Genomic DNA, 20,622 nt, shown 5'->3' with positions numbered 1-20,622 from the left:
CACACACGTACACACACTCACACATACATACACACACGTACACACACACACACACACACACACACACACACACACACACACACACACACACACACACACACACACACACACACACACACATACATACACACACAGACAAATGGGTCTCTTGTACTCATAGATGATTACCTGCACTCAAAGATCTCGCACTTTCGGCGTTTCAGTGCATTGGACCCTCCATCAAAATTTCCACTGACAAACGAATAAATCAAAGTAAAAGAATGCTCATCATACGTGTATGTTGTTGCAATTCCATGGGGGAGGCAATAACTGTCTAATCCTGGTGTTAGTTTTCGTGGTTTCCCATTTTTTGAAGAATTAGTTTTCCTTTATTTAATTTTTCAATTATTTAATTTTTCAGTTATTTAATATGTATTTTTTTTCAATGTTCATGTTTTTTCAATCATTTAAATATTTTTCCCTTTTTCAATTGTTTAATTTCTCCATTATTTACTTGTTCCATTAAAAATATTAAGTGTGAGGCAGAATTTTAAGTGGTACTAATTGGCTAATATTACGAGTTGGTTATAACGGGAACCATCAGCGATCTCTGATCACAGCCCTGTATTTTAGTTATTTTGTGGATATTTTCATGTGTACACGGCTACACGTGTTTATTTGGGAGAGGGTAAGGATGTGTGTTGGGGAGGAGTGTGAGCAATGGTGTGTTTATTGGGGGTGGGGTCGAGCGTGCATGCGCTCTATGATCAACTACTTGTGTACACACAACAGTTATCAAAAAGGCCAATCTTATCTTGATGGTATAATCAATTAATTGCCCGTTCAGGGTTTATTGTAACTCTCTGGTGTATCGAAACCGACCAGCCGAGTTTTACCTCATCATATCCATTCTGCTTGTGCTTCCCAGGCCAATTTACACTTCGAGACATGTATGAACAATTCCAGAACATCATGAGGATGGGCCCATTCAGCCAGATAATGGTGAGATCGATGCTGCCTCGAGGTCTTGTGTCTCTTGTTGTAGTTGGGTGTAGTTTTGGTTGTGGGTAGCCTTGCGGTGGTTTTGTGTGCACAGGGCATGATCCCAGGATTTGGCACAGACTTCATGACCAAAGGAAACGAGCAGGAATCGATGGCACGTCTTAAGAAACTGATGACTATAATGGACAGCATGAACGATCAAGGTTTGTTTCCTGGAAGGAAATAATTTATTAACTCGTCTTTCTCTCATTAACTTTTACACTTGATGCCATATAACACATATCATTTATGGTATGGAGAAGTCTCAGTAAGGCTAACAATCGTTTTTTTTTCGGTTTTTTTTTTCCCCCCCAAGGCTAACAGGTAAGTAAGTTACAGTAAGTAAGTTACACTTAGTAAGGCTAACAATCATTATGCAAACAATTTGACAATATTTAATTTGCAGGGGCTCTAATTTATTTCTTTATCAATTTTAATGTTTATCGAATGCAGCTTGTAATGCTAAATGTTTTCCGTGAGAAAACGTGCGGGAGAATTGATGAGCCAGTGGACACTGAATCCACCTTGCACCACTGAGGCCGACCAATAACCACAGACTTCGGCGAACAAAGTGCAACTTTTTCTGCACGACCAAACCACAATAATTGTCATCCAAAGCGGAGGTGGAGTGCGCCAAATGTTTGGCTAATGGACTCCGCTGCTGTTGTTTGTCGATCGTCAATACGGCATGCTAAAATCGACAACACACGCTTTGAAAGGATCGTCACACCTGCCAGGCCTTACGCTTAAAGGAACAAAGCGCAGACCACGGAACGCAGAGATGTGCTTACAAAGATATTTTTATGGATATGAAGATGAAGATTCACATTAGTGCCGCACCCTGTACCTGCATGGACACTCAACCCAGGCTGTGTCGCTTATTGAGCTGGTCCAACAATCGGATAATTACTGGGAAAGGTTATCCTGGTGGCAGTGGAAGCAGCGGGAAAACTTGTGTATTTGGATGGCTGTGTCACGCAGCATTGGCATGTAGATTTGAATGATCACCTTCCAGAAGATCGTCAGCTTTGACATGAGGCACACCTGCAAGCTTCTACTCCAGTGACCTACTTTTTTACCTGTGCTTTTGCTCCCCTTTGAGAGCAAGGACAGCTGACTACGGCCTTACGGTTAAGCCAGGATTGCATTCAGTATGGGAGAAATAGATTCGAACAGAGGTGAGAGAATACATAGCTGAGGGAAAGATGAACCCCAATAGTCGAAGAAAAAGGGACGCGGGGCATGCCACCTGGCCGGGTCAGACGCCATCAGGGTGGAACCAATTGTCCATCTAATTTGTTTTGATACAGGAATGTGCACACACTAGAGACATGACACGAGTAACCTGAGTTGCCCATATCCACACATTTGAAATTTTTTGTTGTTGTTCTTGTAAAATAATATAGTTTTAAAACAGCCTTTCAGGTAATTGTGTGAAAGCTAAGTCTTCCATTGAGGTAGTACCCTCTTCCTGTTGCATGTAATTACAGGTCCAATTAAGAATACAGGGTGTTTCAAAAAGATTGATACAACTTTGACTTCCTCCCATTTCTTTGTTTTTTGACCTATACCGTTTTCCTTTTCAGGGTTTGGTGGTGTTGTCGTTGTATTTGTTCCCTGGGATTTCTAGCTCCGTAGGTCAACTATGCCATTGACAGTGGAGCAGAAGACAAAAGTGGTGGCTCTGTGGTATGAGACTAAATCATACATTTTCTGGGGGGCAGAACCACCTGAGGAGATCACTGAGAGGTACCTGAAAGGGCCTAAGGTCACATGCTTCTGCACCTTCAATGTCAGATGGGGAATGCTTGGGCCATACTGGTTTGAGAATGACAACAGCAGGATGGTGACTATCAATGGTGAGCAATACCGGGCCGTGCTCCAGAAGTTCCATAATTGTCTAGCCCAAAAGGTCACTCAACACCAGCTCAGCATGACTTGGTTTATGCAGGATGGCGCACCTCCACATACAGCTCGTGACACCATCACTTTCCTGCAGCAGCTCTTCAGAAACCGCCTTGTTGTCCTGGGTACCGCTCATGACTGGGCACCTCAAAGCACAGACTCGAACCCTCTGGACTACTGGTTCTGAGGGGCTGCCAAGGGCTCTGTCTATGTCAACCGCCCTGCCACGCTGGATGATCTGAAGCAGGAGGTGTCAGACTACGTTCAGGCAGTGCCACATGAGACCTATAGGAAAGTTGGACAGAACTTTGGAGTCAGGATCAATACCTGTCTGAACCGTGGAGGGGCACACATCGAGAACGTCAATTACAAGGATTTTGCGTAAATGCCAATTTCAGATCTTGGGCTCTCACTAACTAACTCTAGCAGTGACTTACTGCAATATCAATCAGTGATAGAAAATACCATGTCATAAGCTTTCAAGAAATGTTTGGTTCACTTTCCAGAGGTTTCTGTTTCTTTTTAAATACGTTTAAAGTTGTATCACTCTTTTTAAAACACCCTGTATATTGCCACATGTATTCAGGTGTTTCTCACATTAGAAAATCTGAACATTTTGCTTTGAATTTCCTTGATTTGATTTCACACTCTCAGAGCTGGACAACAAGGATGGTGCAAAGCTGTTCAGTAAGCAGCCTGGTCGAATACAGCGTGTGGCACGTGGTGCCGGTGTGTCATCTCGGGAGGTGCAAGACCTTTTAACGCAGTACACCAAGTTTGCGCAAATGGTCAAGAAGATGGGTGGCATAAAGGGTCTTTTCAGAGGTGAGCCACAACAGTTCATGAACCGTCGAGGTTTACGGCCTTCAGTACACGGATAGATTGGTGCTCTTGCAATTTACACTGTGTTGGCTTTTGTATTCTATTTATGAAAACACTTTTTCTTTACAGTTATATATATATATATATATATATATATATATATATATATATATATATATATATATATATATATATATATATATATATATATATATATATATATAGTGGTTTTGGAATGAAGGATAATCCCCGTCGTAGGTAGACGCACCACAACATGAAGCCTCGCGATAGTTCAGTTATTTCTTAGTGAATGTAAGCGTAGTCCTTTCCTGTGTTAGTTTTGCATTGAGCAGGGCGGTCTTTTGGGCTGGAAATGCCACGTGGCAGGCCTGAACAAGTCTGCAAGGCCGAAGGGAGGAGCTGCAGAGGGAGTGTCCGTTAAGCGCGAGCCGCCAATCAGGGCTCGAGGGGAGTGGCTAACCACGGCGATGAGAGGTGGGGCTTGGAACATTCGACTAAGGCCGGGGCGGAGCCATAAACCCTGCTCCGAGCCCCCCACCTCAGATAAGTTGGGAGTTCGCCTGAGTCAGAGTCGTGTGCACAGGCAGTGGAGTTAAGTTGAGCTTGAGAACGCGAGTGGAGCTGCAGAACCAGGGAATTGAGCAATTGCTTATCATCGTGATTGTACACGAACTTGCCCCGTGCTCTGCGCTCTGCGCTGTATTAATCGCACGCTCGAGAAGACGACCCATGCCGGACCACAGACGCGCGATCTCCTCCTGCCTGCCTTCTCCTGCATACGTGCCGTGACAGCCAGACAGCCACACCGGGCGAGCTGCCCCGGAGCGACCGACGGCAAAGCGCGTTTGGCCCGCGGACTTCTTCTCTTCTCCTCCCCGTGTGCGTGAGTGGGCCCTGTGTCTGGGACTAAGTTAACATTGATTAAGTGCCTGCTCTGTGTCTCTGCGAATCATTGTAAATAATAATAAATTGTGTTATTCCTTTTATTTGACTGTTCCTGTCCCTTCCATTGTTGGCCTTGCATGGTACGACTAGAACCGCTCGATTCGGGTTCCATAAAAGTAACAGCACGAGTCACGTGATACGCATACCGCTCGGGCGTACTCGATTAAGCGTGGCTTGTGCGAGGTTCGGTTCCCGCTTTCGTGGCAGCATGGGTTAAAGGTACGTGCGATGTTGACCCGATACCCTTTTTCACGCTTGCTCCGGAAGTGGCGATTCGGCCTCATGGACACGAAGACCCAAGGGGAAAAAGGGGGTTTAATCCTCCCTTTTGTAATGGGAACGGGCTTCGGGAGATCCGCAACAATATACATACATACATACATGTACATACATATGCATATATACATATACATATATATATTCACTGCTGGTCAAAAGTTTTAGAACACCTCAAATTTTCCAGTTTTTATTGAAATTTACACAGTTTAATGTCTCAATGTACTTTGAAATTAAGCATAGAACAAATAAACAATTGTAGATAAAAAAGAAATCATAGAATCATTTTGTTTAACAAAATTTAATTTAAATTTTTGACTCAGCAAAGTAGCCACCTTTTGCAGATATAACCGCCGAACACGCTCGTGGCATTCTTTCCACAATGGAAATCAAATATTGTTCGGGAAGTTCTTCCCAACACTGTTGCAGAAGTTCCCACAAATGCGTTGCACTTGTAGGTTGCTTTGCTTTCACCCTTCTGTCCAGTTCATCCCAAACCAGCTCGATGGGGTTTAAGTCTGGAGACTGTGCTGGACATTCCATGATTTGAAGCCTGCCGTCTTGTTCTTTTCCTCGAAGGTAGTTTTGACATAGCCTGGAGGTGTGTTTATGGTCATTATCTTGCTGTCGGATGAATCCCTGACCAACTAGACGTATACCAGAGGGTATTGCATGGTGCTGCAAAATGCTGTGGTAGCCCTTTTGGTTCAGGGTGCCAGTCACTCTGTGCAAGTTGCCGACTCTGGATCCAGCAAAAGAGCCCCAGACAATCATGCTTCCTCCTCCATGTTTGACAGTTGGTGTCACACACTGAGGAACCATCCTTTCGCCTACTCGACGGCGTACAAAAACCCTGCGTGATGAACCAAAGATTTCAAATTTTGATTCATAGGTCCATAAGACCTTCTTCCAGTCTTCAGTAGTCCACTGGCGGTGCTTCATGGCCCAGGCAAGCCTCTTTTTCTTATTTTGCCATCTTAGCAATGGCTTTCTTGCTGCCACTCAACCTGTCAAACCTGCAGCCCGAACGAAGTCTTCTCTTTACCGTTGAAACTGAGACTTGCTTACTTTGAGCAGTGTTAAGCTGTGCTTGAAGCTGTTGTCCTGTGAGCCGCCTATCATGCAAGCTGTTGACTCTCAGAAACTAGTCTTCTGATTCTATTGTGGCTTTGGGTCTGCCAGACCTCTTCCTGTCAGAGTTTCCTCCAGTTTCCAATACACTACTTCCTGCAGTGCAATATTGTCCAAATAATGCTTCAGAGGGTGTAATAACAGTCTGTTCCAATACTGCTTTTATACAGACAGGGGATTTGTAATCGAGTAATCAGCAGAGGTTGGGACACCTGTAGGAATTGTTTGCATGAACTTTCAAGACTTAATTGACTGACATTGCTGCAGAATAGCTGTAAATTGTTAACCCATTACTTGTTCCCTGAAGAAGGCCTTTTTTTTTTTTACAATATAACTGTGCAATTTACATTATTTTACCGTTTTTGCTAACCTAAACTTTTTTTTAAACCTCGAGCAGTTTACTGCTTACCTTTGTACCATTTCAGGTTATTCACTGGACATTAAACTGCATAAATTTCAATAAAAACTGGAAAAATTGAGGTGTTCTAAAACTTTTGACCGGTAGTGTACATACACATATATAATATATATGTATATAATATATATGTATATATATATAAATTGTTACGGTTTCCGCGCGACCCTCCTGCCCTTACCAAGGGGAGATTAAGTCCCCTGTTCTTCTTGTGTCGGCGCAACCGAGAGACTTGAATTGCCCCTCCCGGGCAAACGCAAGGTCGGGTTTCGGGACAATTCTCGCACGTACCTAAATACCTGCGCCGCCGCGGAAGCGGGGAATCAAGTCTCGCACGAGCCACGTGTAATTTGAGTACACCGAGCGGATTGCGTACCACGTGGTCCGTGCAGTTACCTTTGGTATTGGAACCCGATTTGAGCGGTTCTATTCGTACCACACTAAGTCAATGAGGGAAAACACGAGACGGTCGAATAAAGGAAGAGCACAGGTTTAATTACTATTTACACTATTATGTACAAGTCGGTAGAAAGCAGAGACACAGAGCAGTCTTATACAGTCTTAAGTTTAATCCCAGACACGGGCCCGATCACACTCACAGGGGGAAATGAAGGTAGGATGATGTTCACACGCTGACTTGGTCATCCAGGAACGGCCCCGCCCGGCGTGACTCTCCCCGGTCGCAGCACGTCCCGCGATGCAGGCAAGCAGGCGGTGGGAGGGATCCTTGCAGCGCGTCCCTCGAACAAAGGACAGATTAGGCAGGCGGGAGGGAAATGTACGCGTGTCTTGCCAGGCTTGGCGGTTTTCACACACCGCGTTTAATTGCCGGCGCGCTCTCACTTGCGTAACCCAATAGAGGCTCTGCCTCAAGCTCAACTGAGCGTCCAATTTGTAAGAGCGCTTATAGCTGGGTTCATGTGCGTCTGCTCTCAGAACTCGTAACTCTCACAAGCGCCTTTCCCACCAGAACTCTCAGAACTCCGAACTTGTTCAAGCGCCTCCCTCCACAGAACTGCGGTGGGGGCTTCGTGCAACGGGTTATATTGCCAACCCCCTTAGCTCGCTCGAATGTTCTAACCACGCCTTTTGACGCAGTGACGCAGCCACTCCCTTCGAGCCCTGATTGGCGGCTCGCTCTTACCGTCGGCCTTTCCTCCGTCCTCCTTCGGTCTTGCCTCGACTTGCCAGGCCTGCCTCGTGTCAATTTGCGCCAAAAGCCAAAGGCGGCATAAGGCAATGAAAAGACCTAACTCTCATTATTCTACTCAACGCAAGACTAACACAGGAAAAGGACTATGCTTACACATACTAAGAAATAACTGAACTATCGCGAGGCTATGTGTTGTTGTGTGACTAACTATGAGGGGGAAAATTAACCTTTACTGTACAAACTCAAAACCGCAACACTATATATATATATATATATATATATATATATATATATATATATATATATATATATATATATATATAGATATATATATATAGATATATATATATATAGATATATATAGATATATATATATAGATATATATATATAGATATATATATATAGATATATATAGATATATATAGATATATATATATATATATATATATATATATATATATATATATATATATATATATATATATATATATATATATATATATATATATCTGGAGGAAAGAGTTGGAGGGAATGGTTAAATTGAATCCACTTGTCCTCAACTGTCTGTTTGTTGACTGGTACTGTATTTCTTGGTGCCACCATATTGTGCCCGATGTCATGTGTGCAGGAGGAGACATGGCAAAGAATGTAAATTCTGCACAGATGGCGAAACTAAATCACCAGATGGCTCGTATGATGGATCCACGAGTGCTGCAACAAATGGGTAAGTGGTCAGGGGTCGAGTTTGGTACCACCAAGGTAGGGTGTTGAGCCTTTTATTGAGGTTGTTCTTAACCTTGATTACTGGCAGGAGAGGGAGGGAGCAGGTCACTCGCAGCCCCACCAGTTATCTTCAGGCTTACAAGTACTTTTTTGTACACCGCTCCTTTCCTATGCCATCTCCAGGCATTGCAAATCGTCATTGCCGGGCACCAAAGGGGGCTCGGCAGTGACGCACGCTGAAAGAGAGTACTCAGTTTTCACTCTGGTTTCTTGCTTTCTTGTTGTACACCGCTCCTTTCCTATGCCATCTCCAGGCATTGCAAATCGTCATTGCCGGGCACCAAAGGGGGCTCGGCAGTGACGCACGCTGAAAGAGAGTACTCAGTTTTCACTCTGGTTTCTTGTTTGTTTGTTTGTTTGTTTTCTTGGTTGTCCGGGCGATATCTCAGCCATCCTTCAAGCTAAGAAGCTGAAATTTCGGCACAATAGTGAGCAAGTCCTTTGTCAAAAACGGTATTTTTTGTTTTTTGATTAATCAATTAATTGAGGAGTTATTTAATTATTAGCGTTTAATGAAGTACTTATTTAATTAATTAAATTTCCTTTCTCTTCTGACCATTAACTCAGGCACCTTTTGAGTTAGGAAGCTGATATTTGGACATGCCAATGACCAGGTGATTTGGCTGCAAATGCTATTTTTGATTTATTAATTAATCAATTAATCGATTAATTATTTAATTATTCGATTAATGACAAGAATTTTTTTTTTTTTACGTTACAGATTCTGATGAAATAGTGGTAGTTTATGTGTTCTCTGACCAAATTGATTAATAATTTAATTTTTTTATGATTATTATTTATTTATTTTCATTATTAATCATTTATTTATTTTCTTTCTCATTTGGCCAATATCTCAGGCACCTTTTGAGCTGGGAAGCTAATATTTGGACATGAGTGACCAAGTGATGTGGCTATCAAGGATATTTTTGATTTATTGATTAATCATTTAATTGCTTAATTATTTATTGATTAATTGATTAATTATTTATTGATTAATCAATTAATTATTTAATTTTTTATTAATGACATTTAATAAAATTTCTAAAAGATAGGTCTTGGGATGAAGCACTACTGGTTTAGTTATGCTATTAGCCAATTGATTAAGAAAATATTTTGTGATAATCTTTTATTGATTTTAATTATACAATTAATCAATCAATTAGCGAACACCTCTTCCTCCCAATGCAGCCTCTATGAGGTGCACTGCGGTATTGCCGGGCGCCGGAGGCGCCCCGGCAATGCCGCGCTGTAGGATATTTCATTATTTGGCATGGGGGCGGTGTACTTTGAATGTATGTGTACTTGTTTGTTTTCTTTCTTGGTTGTCCGGGCGATATCTCAGCCATCCTTTGAGCTAGGAAGCTGAAATTTCGGCACAGTAGTGAGCAAGTCCTTTGTCAAATACGGTATTTTTTGTTTTTTGAATAATCAATTAATTGAGGAGTTATTTAATTATTAGCGTTTAATAAAGTACTTATTTAATTAATTAAATTTCATTTCTCTTCTGACCATTATTAACTCAGGCACCTTTTGAGTTAGGAAGCTGATATTTGGACATGCCAATGACCAGGTGATTTGGCTGCAAAGGATATTTTTGATTTAGTAATGAATCAATTAATCGATTAATTATTTAATTATTCGATGAATGACCAAAAAAAATTTTTTTTTTAAGTTACAGATTCTGATGAAATAGTGGTAGTTTATGTGTTCTCTGACCAAATTGATTAATAATTTAATTTTTTTATGATTATTATTTATTTATTTTCATTATTAATCATTTATTTATTTTCTTTCTCATTTGGCCAATATCTCAGGCACCTTTTGAGCTGGGAAGCTAATATTTGGACATGAGTGACCAAGTGATGTGGCTATCAAGGATATTTTTGATTTATTGATTAATCATTTCATCTAATAAGTATTTATTGATTAATCGATTAATTATTTATTGAGTAATCAATTAATTATTTAATTTTTTATAAATGACTTATTTAATTAAATTTCTAAAAGATACATCTTCGGATGAAGCACTACTGGTTTAGTTATGCGATTAGCCAATTGATTATGAAAATATTTTGTGATAATCTTTTATTGATTTTAATTATACAATTAATCAATCAATTAGTGTACACCTCTCCCTCCCAATGCAGCCTCAATGAGCTGCACTGCGGTATTGCCGGGCGCCGGAGGCGCCCCGGCAATGCCGCGCTGCAGCATATTGAATTATTTGGCATAGGGGCGGTGTACTTTGAATGTATGTGTACTTGTTTTTGTTTTTTTTGTATACTGAATCGAGGCTCGTGAAAGAGCTAACATTTATTTCACAAACAAATCAACCAGACAAACAAAATATATAAAAAGAGGGAGCGGAAGACAAGATGGGGAGAGAAGGGGAAGCACACAAACATAACATTTGAGAGCAGGGAGATGTGTGGGAGGGAGAGGGCTTGGGGGCAGGAGGCGTGGGAAGGGGGGGGGGGGGGAGTGGGAGAAGTTTAAAACACAAGGACACCGAGGACTTACCGGAGGCAGAAGTTGGTATTTCAAAAAAGTGGATTTGGGGTGAAATTAGCGGGGATAGAAAAGATCAATGTTTTGGATGGGGGAAGATAAGAGATGGTGGTGAACAGCTGTTTTAAAGACCTGGAGGGTGGAGTGGGATTGAAGAGAGTGAGGGAGATTGTTCCAGAGGTGGGAGAAAAGAGGAGTGAAGGTGAGCAGAGAGTCTTGATTTTGGCAGTTTAACCATAAGAGGGTTGCAGGCAGATCTTGTGTGACCTGTAGGAATATTTGGGGGACAGAGCCCAGAGAGAGCTGGGGGGAGGGGGGCAAGGCCAGAGAGGAGTCGGTAGAAGATGGAAAGACCACCAATCTGCCTGCGGTGAGTGAGTGAAAGGCCCTAGGAGTTAGCTTCATCGCGGGAGATTCCAATGATTCTGAATGCGTTGGTTTCAACAGCGTGAAGACGAGCTAGGTGTGAGGCAGGAGCACCAGCCCAAAGGGGAGAGCAGTATTCCATTGAGCTGTGGATGAAAGCCTTGTATGTGGTGAGGAGCTCAGGTGTGCCAAGGAAGGACTTCGCACGACGGAGGATGCCCAGTCGGCGACTGGCTTTGGAGGCCAGATTTGAAATGTGGTTTTCCCAGGAAAGATCATGGCAAATTGTGAGACCCAAAAGCTTGAGTGACAGAACTTCTTGGAGAGGATTATTCAGAAAGTGGATGGGCGGGTTGTCCAGTCGGTCTCTTCGGAGAGACATCGTAAGAGTAGAAATTTGGATCTTCTCCTGTAAGGATCTTCACTTAATGCTGTTGAATGAGGTTGTTGCTGCATAAACTATTTTGGTACAGCTTGCGCCTTTTCTGCTGACCTTCGTCGGTACTTTGTTGTACCCATATTTAGCTCACCTGGGACATGCTCGTAGTTCGGGGGAGCTTATGCAATGGCGCGTCTTCCGTCAGTCCATAAACACTTGCAACTTCTTTTCTGAAACTGCTGATGGGATTGTGATCAAACTTGGCACAAATTATATTTGGTATGTTGTAACTCAAGTTTGTTCATGACATTAAAAATATCGGGGCCTAAGGGGTCTACCGGGGGGTAAAATTGGACCCAGTTTTGACACCCCAAAATAGGAATTTGCTTTTTCCTCTGAAACTACACATATTATTTTGATGAAACTTGACCACAACCTTCATCACCGGTGATGTACCAAAGTTTGTTCATGGCACTAAGAAAATCAAAGTATACAGGGGGTTAAGGTGGGTCCAAGTTTGCCCCCCCAAAATAGGTATTTGCTTTCTTCTCAGAAACGACACACACAATTTTGATTTAAACTTGACCACAACCTTTATCACGAGTGTTGTACCAAAGTTTGTTCATGGCATAAAAAAAAATTGAAAATTGGGGGTGGGGAGGGGGGGGGGGGGGTAAATACCCACAAAATAGGTATTTTTTTGTTTGTTTGTTTATCGTCTTATGATTACGTTAGTAGGATTCTCCATGCTGTCCTGTCTTCTCGCTACCATTTAAATTGGTTTAAAATACCGTGATACTGTTTAAAATGTCTTTAGTCAGTGTAGTATACTGCTTTATTCTACCAGGTGAGCGCCTAAGGGTATTGCCCCTATTTTCAAAGCACCTTCAACCATTCTGTGCCTTGTTCACTGAACAAAGTTTTATTCTCCGTCTAAGACCGTTGTGCATGCCTCTTGGGGCTTCATCAGGAGGCCTATAGTGGTTGCTATGAGTGTATAATTAACCATCTTCAGCTATGCCACCTCGTTGGGGCTGTATGTTCAGATGAAGGAAATTCCTTCAGTGTCATGGTAGCTCTTCAATGCAAAATTGTCGCTCAGGATGGATGGAACTCTAACCAACAACAACAACTTGCAAGGTCTTTGTGCAGCTTACATGGAGCTGATTTTATTGTGTGCTGATTGTATTTTATGTATTTGATTGTGTAGCAATGCTGGAATTATTGTGAACTCCGCCACCGAAGGTGAAGGGATGTTGTTTTCATCCCTGGTTGTTTGCCTGTTTTATTACCCACGCCAGAGAAGAGGGTATTGTATTTGAGTCCGTTTGTTTGTCTGTTTGTCTGTCTGTCTGTCCGTTTGTCCACACAGAATAAATATGATTTTCTCTGCAACCGTTGGTCCGATCGACAGGAAATTTTCACCATAGGTGCAACCCCACCTGTATAATATTTTTTAATGATAATCATGACATCATAGGTCACGTCGGTTGGCCGCCATCTTGGAAAAACCGAAAAACTTTGCACCTCTATGTCTCGGAAAGCGCTGAATAGAAAAAATTGAGACATTGCTCATTGTAAAGAACTCTCCATGGGGGAATAAAATATGTTAATGGTGATGTCATAGGTGCCTCCATTATGACGTCATAATTCGACAAGTACAAAACTTCATCCAATCGAGATGAAATTTCTTGAGCGCCATGTCGGCATAAACTGGCGGAGAAAAAACATAATGATGGCGTCATCGGTCACGTGGTTCGGCCGCCATCTTGGAAAAACCGAAAAACGTTGCACCTCTATATCTCCGAAAGGGCTGAATAGAAAAAATTGAGATATGGCTCATTGTAAAGAACTCTCCATGGGGAATAAAATATGTAAATGATGATGTCATAGGTGCCTCCAGTATGACGTCACAATTCGACAAGTATAAAACTTCATCCGATCAAGATTAAATTTCTTGAGCATAATCTAGGAATAAATTGGTTTAGAAAAAAAGAAAAAGATGACGTCATCGGTCACGTGGTTTGGCCGCCATATTTGTTTTAACACAAAAGCCTTAAAAAACTACTGAAAATGCATCCTGGTGAGGTTTTGCAATCTCTGATTGCTCTTTTTCTTGTTTCTACATGTGAGCAGGATATCTCAAGTTTTATGTATGGATTCCGGCCAAATTTGGTGGACAGATTGGGTGTGTGACAAGGGCGAATTTCTTACATTTTGGTGATGATTCAGATCCAAATATGAGAATTTTAAAGTAATCTTCGTCATTGAGATAGGGCCTAAAACGATATATAGTACGATATCTCAAACAGTTATGGATGGATTCGGACTAAACTTGGTGGACGAGTTAGGTGGGTGACAATGAGTAGGTAACAGGAATGAGCCGATTAGATTTTGGTTAAGATGCAGATCCACCCTATCAGTCACAGTAAACTGTTCAGGCTAGTGGAGGAATGTGCTACACTGATTGTCGTTCTTGTTACCCTCGCCAGAGGAGAGGGTATTGCATTTGAGTCCGTTTGTTTGTTTGGCTGTCTGTCTGTCTGTTTGTCCGCACAGAATAAATATGATTTTCTCTGCAACCGTTGGTCTGATTGACAGGTAATTTTCACCATAGGTGCAACTCCACCTGCATAATTTTTTAATGATACTTATGACGTCATAGGTCACGTGGTTTGGCCGCCATCTTGGAAAAACCGAAAAACTTTGCACCTCAATATCTCCGAAAGAGCTGAATAGAAAAAATTGAGACATGGCTCATTGTAAAGAACTCTCCATGGGGAATAAAATATGTTAATGATGATGTCATAGGTGCGTCCATTATGACGTCATAATTCGACAAGTACAAAACTTCATCCTATCGAGATGAAATTTCTTGAGTGTCATGTTGACATAAATTGGTGGAGAAATAAAAATAATGATGACGTCATCGGTCACGTGGTTCGGCCGCCATCCTGGAAAAACCGAAAAACTTTGCACCTCCATATCTCCGAAAGCACTGAATAGAAAAAATTGAGACATGGCTCATTGTAAAGAACTCTCCATGTAGAATAACATCTGTGAATGAATCTATGAAATGATGATTCAAACGTTGAGACCATCTGTGAATGAATAACATCTGTGAATAACATCCTCCATTATGACGTCATAATTCGACAAGTACAAAACGTCATCCGATCAAGATGAAATTTCTTGAGCAGAATCTAGGAATAAATTAGAGGAGAAAAAAAAAATGCTGACCATCGATCACGTGGTTCGGCCGCCATATTTGTTTTATCACAAAAGCCTTAAAAAACACTGAAAATACATCCTGGCGAGGGTTTGCAATCTCTGATTGCTCTTTTTCTTGTTTGTTACTTGTGAAAGCGAAGATTTGCAAGTATATTGGTTGGTCTGGTGTACTGTTGGAAAATATCCTTTAGATCTTTAGACCCCTTTAGACCCCTCAATACCCTTATAGAGCCGTATAGACCCTTATAGAGCTCTAGCGACCCTTATAGAGCTCTAGCGACCCTTATAGAGCCCTATAGACCATTTGAATCACTGAGACTCTTTAGACCTGTGTACCCGTTAAACCTCTTTTGACACACATCACACAAACATCTTCTTGTCTTCTTGCAATACACAGACTGTACTTTTTTCAGCAAGTAATGTGCCCTCTCCACCTACCCAGAAGCTGGGTACTCTGCTTGTTTGAACAGTATTTGCATATTGGGTCACTGAATTGGTTCACCAATCAAAACCAAGAAGCATATTGTTTATTTGTATTTCACAAGTATCGTGCTCTACATGACATCTTACTTGGCAAAAGTATTTCGCCCAGTATGTTGATCTGTAGCATCTGTTTGTTACTTGGTGAAATCATTTTGCCAAGTATGTTGGTTTGCAGAGTCTTTTGTATATTTGTCTGATTGTCTCACATATGTTGTTTACAGTTTTGAAGGTATCGATCAGTATTTTTTTGTGTATGTAGGTGACTGGCCAAAGACAGCAATCCGCATTTTTGTTCTGGATCCGGATTCGGAGACTAGGATTTTTAAAAATTGATTCTTCACCAGCGATAGGGCCAAAAACGATATAGTGCACAATATCTCAAAAAGGTATGGACGGATTCGGACAAAGCTTGTTGGACAGGTTGAGTGTGTGACCAGGCCGAATCAATTCAATTTTGGTGAGAATCCGGATCGGGATACGAGAATTTTTAATTACCCTGCGCGAGTGAAGTGAAAAGCACGGTTAGGCATTCGTTTGTATACGTGTGGCATGTCTGCATTTTTTAAAATTTATTTCCTCGGCAACCGTTTGTCTGATTGACACAAAATTTTTACCATAGGAGCGCCTCCGCCTGTATTCTTTTTTTTTATTCATATTTTTGATATCATACACGTGGTACAGACGCCATCTTGGAAAAATGTCACAACTCTATCTCCCAAACCACTCAATGGAAAAAGTTGAAACAATGCTCATCGTCAAGTACTCCCTATGGGGAATAAGATATGTTGATGTTGATGCTGTGATTGATGCAACTGTGATTCTGATGGACACGAAATTTTCACCATTGGAGCGCCTCCTCCTGTAGACTTTTAAAATGATAATTATGACGTCATATGTCACATGTTACAGGCGCCATATTGTAAAAATTGAAAAGCGTTGCACGTCTATATCTCCTAAACCGCTCCATGGAAAAAATTGAAACATGGCTCATTGTCAAGTACTCCCCATGGGGAATAAGTGTTGTTAACGATGACATCAGTTGTGCCTTCATGAAGACATCATAATTCGACAGGGACAATGCTTAGTCTGATCAGTATGAAATTTATTGAGCGTGATCTACGCAACAATTATATGAGAGAATATAAATTTATGATGTAATTGCTCACGTGGTCTGGCAGCCATATTGGATCAAAGAAAAAAACAACCCTTCAAAAACCGAAGAGTTAGCTCACACCAAGTTGACTGTGCAGGGTAAATATTCTATGAATACCATCTAGTTTTTTAAGTGAGTCTTCACCTTTGAGAGATGGGGCCAAAATCAATGCACTGCATGGCATGATATCTCATAAAGTTGTAGATGAGTTCTGACAAAACTATGTGGGTGAGTTTGTTCGGTGACGAGAACAAGCTGAATCGATTTTAGTACAGGTCTGGATCCAGATTCAGCCAATCATGGGATACAAAATGTAAACGGCGGTCTTGCGGAGAAATGTGCTCCACCGGTGCCATTTAAGGTCTTTTTTTCTAGTGTTGCTTTGACCAATACTTTTCTATTAATTATTTTTCAGATTAATGAAGTTCTAATTGTTTTTTTTTTAAATGAGAGAGATGACGTGTTTCTCTTTGTTTTACCTCGGTTCTAAGCCTTGTGTTGACTTAACGGGTAAGGTGGCTGGGTTGAGATCATAGGGTCCTGAGTTTGAGCTCCTGTCATGCCGTTGAATTAACGCCATGTGGGTTGACTCAGCCTGTCGTCCTTCCGAAGTCGAAAAAATGAGTACGAGATGACTGGTTATAGAGAGGCATTGCATCAGCGGCACAGCCGTGCCCCCAAAAAATGAGGCAACCAGCAGCCACAGGATGTTTACGAACCACCACCTGGGTTCTACTCGATCTGGGAGTGGATATTAATCTCCCATTGTCTCATAAACCTGTGTCAATCACCACCTGGTGTCTGTGTGATGGATATTCGGCTAAAAACACACAAATTTGATATCATGCTGAACAATTGATTTTGCCACTGAATTCCATCTTGACTACAGAAAACCAGCAGAGAATGTCATGATTACTTTTGAAATAGATAAGATATGCAACCTTTACTGTGATTACCTTTTTACATTCTTCGACTTCCTCCATTTTCTGTGCAGGTGGCATGTCAGGCTTGCAGCACATCATGCGCCAGTTCCAGCAGGGTGCAACCGGTGGACCCAAGGGAAAGTTGGGAATGGAGAACCTCTAGAGATGCCGATGATCGCATTGTCATCCGTGCGCTGCTTGTGTCGGACCCCATCTTCTGGTTCTTTGCACACAGTCCATCGAGTTTGCGTTTAACACGTCCTTACTCTTACTCATCCCCACATGAGCTTTGCTGCATCATGGCTGGATGTTGAGGTTCACAAGCCCCACATGCTTCTATCTTCATCAAGAAAGACATGACACTTTTGGAACTGAGGACAACGTGGTGTGTGTGTGTGTGTGTGTGTGTGTGTGTGTGTGTGTGTGTGTGTGTGTGTGTGTGTGTGTGTGTGTGTGTGTGTGTGTGTGTGTGTGTGTGTGTGTGTGCGTGTGTGTGTGTGTGTGTGTGTGTGTGTGCGTGAACACCTTGAGCAGGACATTGCCTCCAGGACTTTGTATGGGATGCAATGTGGTGAAATTCCGAGGGACATCTAATTATCCTTGTCCACTCGTCTTCATTGTTAATTTCTTCAAGTTTCGACTTTCTCCGTTTTGTTGTCTTCTGTTTGCCTTAATGTTTACCTGTCATTTAAAAATGTGTTTCGTCACACGCATCTCTTACAAATCAAATGAACAATTGGTAATTTTTGAGTACGGAATAGGAAGAGGAAGTCGCTTCACAGTTTCATTGTCGGATTTTAAAACAATCTGATTGTTCCTTTACTCGTGTAGCAAAGCTGCATTTACATGGAAACTTTGTTATTTACAAATATTCAACCATTCACCACTTTGCAAAAACCAACTCCCCCTTCCCTCCACACTTTTTGCCACCGTAACACAATGTGCGATGAGTTCTGTTTGTAAGGCGTTTGCTTTGAACCCTGTTATCACATTGTTTATCAAGCGGCAGCCGGATATGACCATGAACATCAACGCCGCGACGTTTGACGTGTTTCGAGTCTAACAGGCCTGGAGAATCGTCACGTGCAACGCACCACCTGTGATGTGACCAACGCAACCTACCAGCAGGTAGCAAGGCCACGCTCGTGCCCTCTTGGCGTTGTAACAAGGGGTCTCCACATTCTACTTTTGAAAAAATAGAATTTTTATAAACATCACACCTCGCCCTTCTCCATTGGTCGCCCCAAATATTCCTCGATCTCTTCCGTCGCTACCTTCCCCCTGACCTCTAAACTCTCCTACAATCCATTTTCAAACATCCACGGTATATGTCTCTTCTCTTTTTCTGGAATTTATATATTTTTTCAATCTACTGCTCTCCCCGTATGCAATACCTATTTGGCTTCTATCCGCTTCCTGCAATGCCTGCGCACAATGCTCCATTGGCTGCAGCTGCTAACACTGATTCTATTCTTTAAGACTCCTTTCGATGTGAAAGCGATTGCGATACGTGGTAAGTTATCTCTGCTCTGCTTTCATCTCCGCTCCAATGAACGTTTTGTTACCTCCTCATCCCCCTGGGTCCTGTGCCTCATACAATGCGTCACTACTTTATAATATCCCTGCTGGGAAAACCTCTGCGTTTCTATCGATGGAATATTTGGCGTATAAGAGCCTGGTGTTGGCTTAGCGATTAGGGTGCCGGCTTGGGATCCTAGGATCCTGGGTTTGAAGCGTGTGTTGGCTTAGCGGTTGGGGTGCCGGCTTGGGATCCTAGGATCCTGAGTTTGAAGCGTGTGTTGGCTTAGCGGTTAGGGTGCCGACTTGCGATCCTAGGATCCTGGGTTCGAATCCCGGTTGATCGCTGAATTAACTCCAGGAGGGTTGACTCGGCCTGTCCTCCTTCCGAGGTCGGCAATTTGAGTACCAGTTCACTGGTAATTCCCTGTGTCGCAAGAGGCGACTAACAGGGTTGGCGGCAGGAAGGGCATCCAGCCATAAAACATTGCTTTAAAAAGGGGACCACTGTGCCCGAAAACGGCCAACCCCTGCTCTGCGGGGAAAAAATGGTCTCTGGAGGTGGTTCATTTGGGGCCATGGATCCTTATTTTATTTATTTTATCTTCAGACAAGTTTGCACCAATTTGTTTCATCAATTGTGCCATTAAAGAGAGTTTGAATCACCATGGCAAAAGTAGTTTCTTGTTGAATTCCCCCAAACGTGCGTACTCTCCCATTCGGTGGAACGATTCAATTTTGCCACCGTAACCACCTAATAACATTGATTCAATTTTGGTGAATATCTGGATCCGCATCTAATAATTATTTAAGTGATTCTTCACCTTTGAGTGATATGGCCAAAAACGGTATATAGCACGATATTCCGGAAAATTTTGGACTTATTATGACAAAACGTGGTGGATGAATTGGTTTGGTGACCAGGAGGAGGCGATTTGATTTTGGTTTATGTCTGAATCCAGATGTGAGGTCTCAGTGGGATACAAAACGTAAAGTGTTCAGCCTGGCGGAGGTGGTTTGCTCTCTACCGGGTGACGTTATATTCTAAAGTGAAGGTTGCCCTTTTCAAGGTTGTGATTATGTTCAATGTTGCTAAATGTGGACAAAAACCTGAAAGCAGAGGTAACTAGTGAAACAGTAATTTGTTTAATCATGATGCCCTGTTTTTATTTCTGAAAGAGACTCGTGCAAAAATCTTCCGAGTTTCTGGAAAGTCTTTTTTAAAATTGATTCAAGTCTGTGCCTGTGAATAATTGCAGTGATATGATGGCCAGCCCTGCCAATCTCACCTCGTCACATACTATGTTAAAAGGGTTTGCTGGAAGATGAATTGGAAAGTCTGGAGACAATTAATTGAAATAAACCGATTTTGTTTAATTTAAATGTGATTTTACTGCCGTGCTGTGCCTCACTTCCCTCCGTGACTTCAGACAGGTGGTGGGACACCATGTCCTGTCACCCCTCCCAATCCTTAGTTACCCAGTCTTAACGCCCATGGACCCATCCTGACCCAACCGTTTTACTGGCAGGTTCCAGTGATCCCTCCCCTCCTATTTAATGAACTGTTCATGCACCCCTTGCTTGTTGTG

At 42.1% G+C, this 20,622-nt stretch overlaps 1 protein-coding gene across 2 annotated transcripts in view; it reads left to right on the top strand.

Moving 5' to 3' along the window:
• The window catches only part of SRP54 (signal recognition particle 54), a 64,658-nt gene extending 44,248 nt beyond the window's left edge, over positions 1-20,410 (top strand). The window contains exons 11-16 of one of the 2 annotated variants that reach the window (XR_013624479.1): positions 908-981; positions 1,076-1,184; positions 3,580-3,750; positions 8,318-8,413; positions 17,587-19,272; positions 19,331-19,699. Coding sequence is in view for 1 of the 2 variants with exons in the window: in XM_068129610.2 (XP_067985711.1) it covers positions 908-981; positions 1,076-1,184; positions 3,580-3,750; positions 8,318-8,413; positions 17,587-17,678 (542 nt within the window). In the remaining variant the exon portion in view is untranslated. Of the gene's footprint in view, positions 1-907; positions 982-1,075; positions 1,185-3,579; positions 3,751-8,317; positions 8,414-17,586 lie in introns of both variants that reach the window. The other variant, XM_068129610.2, reaches the window with a different exon arrangement.
• Positions 20,411-20,622: the final 212 nt, after the last annotated feature.

This window comes from Myxine glutinosa, chromosome 9 (assembly GCF_964187855.1).
Source record: "Myxine glutinosa chromosome 9, kmMyxGlut1.1, whole genome shotgun sequence".
Classification (NCBI taxonomy): Eukaryota; Metazoa; Chordata; class Myxini; order Myxiniformes; family Myxinidae; genus Myxine; species Myxine glutinosa.
This window is presented reverse-complemented; position numbering and strand designations above follow the sequence as displayed.